Genomic DNA, 11,875 nt, shown 5'->3' on the forward strand with positions numbered 1-11,875 from the left:
AATTATATTGTACGGTATATTTGATCTAATTCTCGAATACACGATCTCGAGAGCCCTCCGAACATCTGGAGGAAGGTAATAGCTTAATTTTAATATCTTAACATCTGAATTAAATATATTTATCGACAGGGGTCGTATTTATATTTCTTCTTATTTTTAAGTTATTACAGTTTAAAGAAGCAATGTGAGGGTCTTCATGTACTGATATAATTGCCTTATCATCCGCAAATTCAGCTACAGATGTTGTTGGAGAGGTAGGTTGGTCTGCTGCATATACATTGTATAGCATAGGTGAAAGAATGCCACCTTGAGGGACTCCTGCGCTAATTTTTTCAATATTTGAAAAGGAAGAGCCAAAATTGACTTGGAAGTGACGATCCGTAAGGTAAGATTTAATGAGCAAGAAATATGCTGTGGGAAGAAAAGCTTTTAGCTTAAATAGTAGCCCTTCATGCCAAACCCTGTCAAAGGCTTGTGAGACATCAATAAACACGCCCGTGCAGTATTATTGAATTATATCATTGAATTCAAATTTAATTCTATCCATTATACAGTGACCCACTTGTAACCTACTGTACAGTAGAGCGACATCCACTTACCCACCTTTATTAATTCAAGTATTTTGTAGTTTTGTACATTGCCAGTATCTACAGCCACTCCAGAGAGATCTTTTTCAACCTCAAAAAGGTTAAAAAATTATATAAGGTCAACTATGAAGCAGTGTATTTTAGGAAATATTTTTATAAAAGTTATGTTATAACATAACTATATTAGATTCTGAGAGGAGCAATGAAGCTAGTGGTTTTACAATGGTGTTAATTTTTTTTTTTATCCTGTATACAAAATTTCTACCAGAAGAAGTGCTTCAATTTCAATATATAGTACTTATCTCTTAGCAAATTGTATGAAGGTGGGACTTTAAGGAGGTCATTTTTTATTTTCTCAAAAGTTCTTTAATGCCACGGGGAAGACCACCGAAAAATTACGAAATCTGCTAAAAATAGGATTTGCATTTCTAACGCTTTGTTTATCACCATAGAAACAAATAAAAAATCATAATATTTCAATATCAATTCAACTTACAGACTATATAATAAATAATAACAATATAAAATACCCAGATTGACAAACCGTCTCCACTCAGAATCGTTTTTCTTATACAATAATATATTATATCATTGAATTCAAGTCTAATATAATTCATTATACATTGATCCACTTGTAACATACTGTACAGCAGAGTGACATCCACTTAACCGCTTTTTTTAAATTTGTTTTGTGCATATTATTATTTAATAATTAAAAACTCAAAAATTTCAAATCGTCTTATACATATGGTATAATTATTTATTAAAGGGTAATTTGGTGGTTAGGGGGGCTTCGTCCCCGCAGTTCTGTTTTCTAAAAATTATCTGGACCCTCCCCATGACAAATTCCTAAATACGCTACTGTACCTAAGTACAAAACTACTCTTACTAAACTGATATTTTTTCCTAGATTATGGTGATAGGTAATTTAATACCCTTCAAATCTATTATAATGATATTTAATTTAATAGAACATATTATTATTCAATATTTCAAGTACATTTATGGTCATATCACAATGTTTGGTCAATTAACAAATTAATTATCAGCAACTGCATAATGGCATACATGAAATATATAAAGATGATGAAATGTGTGTTCAATTATTATGTAGATAAATGTAATAGTTATTTATATTATGTTAGTTGAGTTAATATAGATCCATTACAGAGAATGTATTTTAGAATTCTGAAAGTTGACTGCATAACAAAATCAACTGACATCTAAAATGTATAATTTCCGGACAAACTTATTTTCATATTTCCTGTTGTATATAATTATATAAATACTTCCGGTAAAATTTAGAGGTTATAGCTCAAGCATGTCATCCTTCAGAATGTACCAATACATTTTATAAATTATGACTGTTATTCAATATTACTGTTGAAAATGTATATAATACTCAATCATTGTTGAAATAAAGTAGGTAGCTACGTATCTATCATTGAAAAAATGATAATAATTAAAGTGTTCGTTCTTCATGGATTCTTCTCTTTGATTCAACCACACACCCATTTTATGCCTAACTTGCCAATGGTAAATGAATAATCTTCTTATTTCATTAGGCATATTGCAGGTCATTTTCAATGATCATCGTTGGTGTGCATAATTTATTGATGACATTTCTATGTAGGTATATATATTATTCTTATTGCAGGGAGAATATCGTACGGTATTTGATAAACTATATCCTTGCGATTCAACAAGAAACTATTCATTTCAATTCAATAATTATTTCAATAAAAAAACAGCAATCATCACTGAATTGAAAGGAAATGTAACAATTTTGATACCTTTTGACGATACTCTTACGGTAAGTACCTACCTATATATATATTGAATAATTTAATATTTTTATAATATAACTAATGTGAATTCAATATTACGGAGTCCTATGATTATAAGGTAACGAAAAAAGTTTTGACCATCGTGAAATTGTATTTGTCAAACATACCTAATTAGTTATGTTCTTAAGTATATACAATTGGCTGTGTGATTTTCAAAAATATTTTGTTAAATGGAATATTCCCTGCATTACTGTATTAGAAAGTAGTAGATCAGTTGCACACAACCTGTGGACATATCAATAGGGGGTCGACAATAATTCATCAACTAATGAAAAATTAATATGGTATACCTCCGTATATTAGTTTTTATTACATACGATTATTTTGTGCCACTGGTGACCGATAACTAATTAAACTACAAACATTAAATTTGCATAAAATTAATGATTTCATTTATACGAAAATAAATATTGCACAAATACTAAATACTTACCTACGTAATGTCTTCTGGGGTCTCCTTATCGAAATAAATAAATTTGTAGGTCGTGAATCAAAAAGTGGTTGAATAAAACTGAGTTAGATCAAAATGATACCATATTTATTTTTTAATTCTATGGATTAATGACCGATATCATTTATTTTGATCAGTGATTAATATGAATATGTTTTTCTTTAACAAAATATTTAAATTATATTGACCAATATTGTAATTTTATTATAGTATTATCACAAAATAAAACGTGTCTTTAGTAATCAGTTGCCAAGTCTTGGTGAACATATTATGGTTATCATATATATAATATAGTCTAAGAGTTGAAAACATTCTAATTCAACTTGATGTGTAACTATTAATTCTTAATGTTACTTAAAGTAAAATATTATTTATTTGTAGCTTGATATAAACTTTTCATCTTGGGGATCAACTGGTGGTTGGATACCAAATTCAAACACTTACATAACAAAAAAGGGATGTAGTGCATTAAAAAATCTAGGAGGAAATGCATGGCTAACAGTTACAAAAGATTTTAACATTCCAAATGCTAGCTGTCCAGTACCAGTGGTAATGTATAAAAATAGTTTTTAATAACCATATAATGATGTAAATTAATTATATTATATTTTAAGACTTGAAAATAGTTGAAGTATTAGGTATATGTATATATTAATAAAAATTCTTAACATATAATTAATCTATAATTGATTGACATAATAATCATCATGTATATTATAATCTGTGCACTTAATCATATAAACTATTATGTATTTGTTACAGTTTATTGTTGTATTTTTACAGGGCACTTATATTACATCAGGAATTGACTTGAAGAAATTTGAAGATCATAACTTTCCTAAAGTATATTTTTATGGAAAATATAAACTGGTGTTTAAGGTGAAAAATATAGAAGGCAAAGTACTTGGCTGCGAGATTGTGGAGGTTAATCTTATACGACCGTGGGAGAAACCATTTTGATGAAATTGAACAAAATAATGATTTATGTTATTGACTTATTGATAATTGTTAAACAATAAATGCAGTATATTATAATATATCTTTTCTTTAACGAACTAAAATTAATTTTATGATCAGTTTTTGAACAAATGTCTCCGTTACGTAAATACTTGAAGTTCGTTTGGACTGAAGTGCAGGTAGCAGAATTCTATTTGTATTTCTAGAGTTTCCCAAGTTGCATAATGGTAATGCGATGATGCAGCCATGTTCTGGCGTAACACGTATATGTCAGAATTGTACACTAACGAGAACAAGGATGGGTTTAGCACCGTTTTGCTACATTCAATGAGAAAAAGAAACCCACTCACACTGGTATATTGTACGTGTCAAAAAACCAGTGATTCATAGTCCAAAACCATTTAAACAAATTAGAGTTAGTATTATAGTAAAGTTCCTAGTGTGAACAGTGAATAAACTAAGACACTTCTTAGCTATTAAGCTATAACGTTTCGTATTTCGTATTGTCGAGTGTTTGTGTACCTGATAAATTTTAATAACCTAAATAGTAGGTGGCGCAAGGCCTTGAATATCTCCAAAAACACGATTAAGAGGTATTAATAGAGTCCTGGATCATGAATGGAATATGTTGACATTCTGTCTCAAGCGCTTATTGAAACTCAATAGCCCTAGCTCACTAGATGATCCCCCTGGAAAACGTGGTGTCATCGTTAATTGTCTCAGTAGCTAACATATCTAATGTAAGACATTTGAAATTAATAGTCAGATCTATTTTCTGTAAAACGAGGATAACTGCTATAAAAACTGCAGAATCCTACAGGATCAGATCATCCAAATCAGTGTGCTTAATTTAAAGAGAAAACATATCGCCTACCAAAACAATGTTTACAAGAAACCATGGTACAAATAGGTGCTCTAGAAACAGAAGTTGTTATCACTCAAATTTGTTCACATTTGAATACCACATGTGTTGTCACTAAGAAACGGATGTCTATAAGAGCGTGACATATATCGAATCTGCGTATATTTTTGGAGATAGAACCAAGTTACTAATAAGACACACATTTCATCTTTCCAACACTACCAACATTTTGAACAAATTGTAAAAATGTAACTATTTATAGTATACATGATTTGGTACAAGGTAATCATCAGGTTCTCACGATTCCTACTAAGAAATGGTTTTTTACACTGATAGCTAATACGAATTATTGCGTATGCTTTTCGTTTTAAAAATTCCACGCCTAGAACATTTAACAATCAAATAATTGATTAATTAAGAAGGTACGTTCAGGTTTAAATGGGTTAGGGTTTTGGTATACATAAGAGTTTTAATAATATACGCATGAGACATCACTGACTATTTGCAGAAACTTTCAGACATCTAAAATAATTTTCAGAAACTAAAGAACTTTCAGAATACTCTGATTTCCCAAACCTTCGGACATCAAACTTACAAAATCACTTTCCAAGTAATAACAAAAGTTTCTACTTTAACTTGCAAAAGTTCCACTTCAAGTATAATATAGTTTTTATCGTATATATTTGAAAAGTTTAGTTTTATTATTTCAATCAAATATTCAAATAAGTAGATTACAATATTTAAAATTAAAAACATAGGAGAACCGAACCATGGTGGGATATAACACGCAGAAGACTTGAAAAATAGTTCTGCCTAAAAGTATGTATAAAACAAGATGGATTCCGAATTACGGATAAAGTGACAAAAACCATGTGAGTTGCGGACGAAATCTAAAAAGGTAACATACGAATTGCGGACACAAATATAAGATACTAATTGCGGACAAATTTCCTATTATTATTTTTGATATAGCGATCGAGGACGTAGGATCGAGGATTAAGATTGTGCCGGTCCTTTTGAAACCGCTGCCTACGTTTAATCAGTTTATCGACAACCATACTCGCTTGCTGTTCGTTTGATCACAGAATAACCAGAAGGTGCACTTTTTTTGATTTACACGGATTCTTATGGATAGATTTGCAATACCTGTTGGGATATCAGTGTAGCCTGTATAGAGATAGTAAAAAATTGTACAACCACAGAATAATCTGTGGTACCGTATTAAACTTATTGATACAATAAATATTGTATATCATTTTATTGTATAATAATAACTAACAATCTTATCAGTATATATATATCAATAACTTATCACTCAAAAATAAAATATTTACAATGATAACAGTAAAAATGCGCAAACTCAGTTTCAGCATCAAAAGAGAATTTGTAATTATTTTCGAAACCTGACAACACTGATATCCCAAACATTTTTCATGGATTTTCGAGTTCTCATTAAGTGCACCTTCTGGTTTTTCTGTTGTTTGATGTTCGTTTATTTTCTGTTTTTGATATAGCGATCGTAGAATATCATTTATACAGGCTGTTTCAAAAAAATTTTTACCACAAGATCTATAAAAACTATGACAATAATCTAAAAATATTTTATAAACAATTTTTTCTACAAAATTAAAACAATAAATAATTCAACAACATTTTAAAAATAACGATGGCTCATTGCAAGACACAAATATTTTTAACCCCACCTACCAATTTTTTTGGTAGCTTGTCCTAAGTCCTGAAAAGTGGTGAAGGGAAATATTTGTGTCCACAACTAACGTGGTTTTTATTAAAAAAAAGCTCTGTACGCAATTAGTATTATGACAACGAAACTCGTGTCCGCAATTGTTATGTTATAATTCCTGACCTGAATAATTCGTCCGCAACTAGTATGTGTCCAAAAAATCAAACAACAGAAACCCTTATAACCCGAATGATTCTGTTTTCAAAACACCCGTATTAACCAAAACCCGTATAAATCATTCGGGTTAACCCGATAAACCCGAATAATTTTGATTATTACAAACTCTTCATGTGATATATCATTTTGTATGTATTTCTTGTGGTGAGTTCGATTCTGTAGTTAGTTGTTTAATAATAATAATAAATTTTACAATCTTACAATCAATCACAGGTAAACTCAATAATTATTTTCTTGAAAATATAATCCAATAAAATCTTTTTGTAACTAATAGGCATACAATATAATTTATTACTTTATTAGTAGGTATATAAAATAAATCCAAGTATAGCCAATAGCAGTATAAAATATAAACATGGTCTCAACAAAACTGAATAAGGAATTGACAGCCGTGGCCAAAATATCGAAAACTAATAACTAGTAAGTAATAATACCTAGTATTATTTGCCACCAACTTCCTAACTGGTATTATTATCACTTTATAACTGTCTATACCTAAATTAGTAACGAATATCGTAATTCTTGGCTATTTACCAGTTTTCCGAAAATGGCGAAATCATAATTTATATTTTATTTTATTTCTCTACGCTTCAACGCCCCTATGGCCTACCTTTTTTAAACATTTTATTATATTCGTCGACTTCGCAAGTGGTAAATTGCATGTTTATTACTTGTATCACTCTATGGCGCACCTCTCACGCATTTTTGTTGCTGTTATTATTAATAATAGGGGGGGGGGGTCATCAAAAGTTATGTTTTTTCCAGACTACTCAACACCCGTATTAACCAATATTAACCCGAATTATAGTGGTTTTCAAAACCTGAATGTTTGTTTAAACTTTTTATTCCGGTGTTTGAACACCCAAATACATCCACCCGAAACCCGAAACCCGAATAAATGATTCGGGTGCTAAGCCCTGCAACAAAGAGTATATAAGTGGTCATTCTCTTAACGCAAGGCCGACAAATAGTTAGGTTATATTTCAAAGTATATACATTGAGTAATGTGACAATACTAACTGTACATTGGAAATTACAAAAACGTAATGACAAACAAATATCTATTGTATATAGGTATATGTATAGCCTAATGTAACACTAATTATGCTTTTTCGTAGTTTGAGGCCACCACTCATGCGTTGTATTATTATTAATAGAAAAAAATATATGTATACTTTATTGAAATATATCAATTTAAATTTAAAAAAATAATGACTAAATATCATTTGTATTGATAAACTATAATTTTACCAAATTTTCAAAATATTTTTTCAAAACATATATTATGCGTATAATGTACATCGAGTAATATGACAATTTATTTACAATACGTCCACAGTTACGAAAATGCGATGGCATACGAATTCCCTTTGTATAGTTGCTTTTATATATAGGTACCTTATTTATAGGCCCTATTTTTATGTGCACCACGACAATGTGCACCACGAATGTACAAGACACACTACAAGTGTACACTACGATTTGAACGTGTTGCACACACGGTCTACAAAACAAAATTTAATAATATACCAGATAATAGGAAATTGAGTACCTATTCAGCTGACCCACAGAATATTTGCCGATCAAATTGGCCTCTTTTCAGATCTCGGGCAGTTGGACACTTGGCCCCTCGGATTTACTTGAAAAATGAATAAAAATTCACATTTTATCAATTCATAATTTATATATTATATTTATCGTTTTAGTAGAAAGTTGAGTAAATCATATTTTTATTATGTACGACGTACCATACCCGGTAACCATACCATCATTGCGCTGATAAAATTAGATTTTATTTACAAATCAAAAATAAGTTGTACCGCAAAATAATAATGGGTCTATTGTATATAGTAATAATAATATTGTATACAAAAATACAAAATTGTGTATGCCGGTTGCGACGTGCGTTCGCAGAACTAATGAAACTATTTATATATAATCCGACGTAAATCCGACGTAAATAGCCCGTATGACTAAATAAGTCTATGGCTAGGTATGTCTATATCTCTTCCTGGCTCTCCTCTACACCACAGTGATATTCATTATTGTCATACAATCGAATTAAACTATTTAAGTTAACAGTCAATTGTCAACAATATACTAATGCCATCGCGAACATCCATCACGATTGACGGAAAAGTGTTATGATTATAATATCCATTAACATTTATTTATATGGACTTATTTATATGTTTGGTACTTTGGTGGTTTTAATAAATAATTAGTTTTAAAATTGTAAGCCGTTACAAAGCTTAAATCTAAACTCCAAATTATGGAAATCGAACCAGTTTAACGGCTGAAAGAAGTTTCAGTCGTCTCAAATTAATAATGACGTTTCTTCGCTCCACTATTGCTGAAGAAAAATTGTCAAATCTTGCAATACTTAGTATTGAAAAATGTACAGCTAAAAATTAATTTCAATAGGGTCATTGAAACTTTTGCAGAGATCAAAAAAAGAAGAAAACTATTATAATTTTAATAATGAAAAAAACACACATACAGTACCTATAATTGAATTTTAGATTCTGAGTGAAACGATGAATATATTGATTTTATAATGATGTGTGTGTTTTTTTTTTTATTTTTGTGTCTGTCATCACCTTTTAGGACAGTAAAAATGCTTAGATTTTCTTCAACAGTATCTTTTCGGATAGGAAAGTGAATCTAGTTGGTACTTGGGGGTGGGGGGGGAGTCAAAAGTAAAAATTTCTCAGTAGTTTTCAAAAGCGCCGTGAAAAACAAAAGAATAATTAAGGAAAAACGGGAATATTTACGCAAAATCTATTTTCAAGAAAATCGATTTTGGTTTTTGGTGCAACTCTTAAAAAAATTACCGTTTGTAGATGAAATTTTGACTGAATGTTTATATTAGCATTTTCTATACACCATAACATTTTCCAAATATTTTGACTTATTTTGAGCTCTTTACGGACATTTTCAGTTTCCATTTTTTTTAGTTTTTTTTTTCTATAAATATCAATAAAATTGTATTTGTTGGTTAAAAAAGCTTGAAAATTGAATAGAAATCTTCTAGTATATTGTTTCAAAGGCAGATGAAAAAAATTAAAAATCCAAAGTCACAATTTTTTTTTATAAGCGGTTAAAGTTTGAATTTTGACAAAATATATCAAATTTAAAATTTAATAATTATTTTCAGTTTAATATGTATAAAATGTTCAACTTTTATAGCTAAGGATTAAAAATTTAAAACAATGTCCCACGTAAATAGGTTATATATAAATTACTTTATTCACAATAATGTCATCAAATATACTTAATAATATCATAGGCTGACTGACCGTTTTCGCTCAGAATCGTTTTTCTAATACAAGATATTATATTGTTGAATTCAAATTTAACACCATCCATTACAGTGATCCACTTGTAACCTACTGTACAGCAGAGCGACACCCACTTACCCACCTTTTTTTTTTGTTTTATTACCTAGTACATAAGTATAGATTTTTAATCTAGTTAAGTGGCCCCTTGAAATGTCCTGACCCACAGTCTCCAAACTCTGGATCCGCCCCTGGACCATTCATTTCAATATCCTGTTCAATAGAAAATTATGTACCTAGTTTAAGATAATATATCAGAATATTCTATTCTCAAGTGTTAAGTAAGCTAACAGGTGATCTAAACAACTTCAAAGTTGGTTACTTGGCCACATGCACATCATACAAAATGCTAGGGTATTATTTAAATAAAACCACCATTTATGGAGACCATTAAGTGTTTGATTGTATCAAATTATACGATGCACTGACTTCCATTTCTTACAACAATACAACATGCGACAATCCAATTATTTTAAATTTGTTTTGGATATTTTTAAAACAAAATTATAGTAAACTTACTTTTTACTTTTTGAAAAAAAAATATACCTCTAAATACTGGTATTTATTGTGTTATTTTAAGAACCGGAACCGAAACCGGTACCGAATTTTTATTTTTTTAAGGAACCGAATTAGAACCAAAACAAAAAAATCATAAAGGTTCCAAGCTCTGCATTAAATATAAATACTTATAAGTACATATAAGAAGAAAAAAATGTGGAACTAAAAAGTTAGAAAATACCTATATTTATATGCTAGTTGACAGACTCATTGTCTAATGAGGTTACTCAAATCCTAATTTATTTTGAAGTTTATTTGATATTTTAAGCAAACAATTTATTATAAAATGTGCATTGTAATTAAAATATTTGAAATTTAAGTTATTTCTAGTAACAAGGTACATGGACATATGGTACCTGTATCATGGTAGCATGACTAAATAGTAAATATTAATTTGGTGAATTAGGCTTAATTAATTAAAATAATTCTTGTATTATGTGTTTTTTAAATGTTTTCCGGCCTTCTAGCCATTTTTTTAATTAATCCATTTTAGAATAATTCGTATTTTATAATTAACAATGGAGTTATAACCTTTGTTAAATATCCTATAATTTAAGGTACTCCAAGGTTCTATACGATATAATACTAGTATAATACGGTATTATTAAAAAATATATATAATACCGTATTTTAACATCTCTAAATATAATTATATAAATACTTCCGGCAAAATTTAGAGGTTATAACTCAAGCATGTCAATCCTTCAAAATGTACCAATACATTTTATAAATTGTGACTGTTATTCAATATTACTCTTAAAAAATGTATATAATACTCGATCTATGTTGAAATAAAGTAGGTAGCTACCTATCTATCATCGAAAAAATGATAATAATGAAAATGTTCGTTCTTCATGGATTTTTCTCTTTGATTCAACCACATACCCGTTTTATGCCTAACTTGCCAATGGTAAATGAATAATCTTCTTGTTTCATTAGACATATTGCACGTTATTTTCTATGATCATCGTTGATGTGCATAATTTATTGATGACATTTTTATGTAGGTATATATATTATTTTTATTGCAGGGAAAATATCGTACGGTATTTGATAAACTATATCCTTGCGATTCAACAAGAAACTATTCGTTGCAATTCAATAATTATTTCAATAAAAAGACAGCAATTATCACTGAATTGAAAGGAAATGTAACAACTTTGATACCATTTGACGATACCCTGACGTTAAGTACCTAACTATATATATTGAATAATTTAATATTTTTACAATATATCTATTGTGAATTCAATATTACGGAGTTCCATGATTATAAGGTAACGAATGTAACGGAGCTATCGAGGCCGATACTCCGTCACTTTAATAATTAATACAAGTGGGTTCTTGTGTAATTATT

General features: G+C 29.4%; 1 protein-coding gene across 1 annotated transcript; it reads left to right on the forward strand.

Moving 5' to 3' along the window:
• The first annotated feature begins 1,962 nt into the window (after window positions 1-1,962).
• LOC107884518 lies at window positions 1,963-3,962 on the forward strand. Its single transcript, XM_016806811.2, has 4 exons — window positions 1,963-2,123; window positions 2,245-2,400; window positions 3,267-3,434; window positions 3,669-3,962. Exons 1-4 carry the CDS (start codon window positions 2,040-2,042, stop codon window positions 3,843-3,845), a joined length of 585 nt encoding a protein of 194 aa, XP_016662300.1. The 5' UTR covers window positions 1,963-2,039; the 3' UTR covers window positions 3,846-3,962.
• Window positions 3,963-11,875: the final 7,913 nt, after the last annotated feature.

This window comes from Acyrthosiphon pisum, chromosome A1, assembly GCF_005508785.2.
Source record: "Acyrthosiphon pisum isolate AL4f chromosome A1, pea_aphid_22Mar2018_4r6ur, whole genome shotgun sequence".
NCBI lineage: Eukaryota > Metazoa > Arthropoda > Insecta > Hemiptera > Aphididae > Acyrthosiphon > Acyrthosiphon pisum.

Coding starts and splice junctions, on each gene's coding strand:
- LOC107884518 (XM_016806811.2), top strand. CDS start 2,040: ATGATAATAATTAAAGTGTTCGTTCTTCATGGATTCTTCTCTTTGATT. Junction 2,124..2,244: donor TTATGCCTAACTTGCCAATG/GTAAATGAATAA, acceptor TTCTTATTGCAG/GGAGAATATCGTACGGTATT. Junction 3,435..3,668: donor CTAGCTGTCCAGTACCAGTG/GTAATGTATAAA, acceptor GTATTTTTACAG/GGCACTTATATTACATCAGG.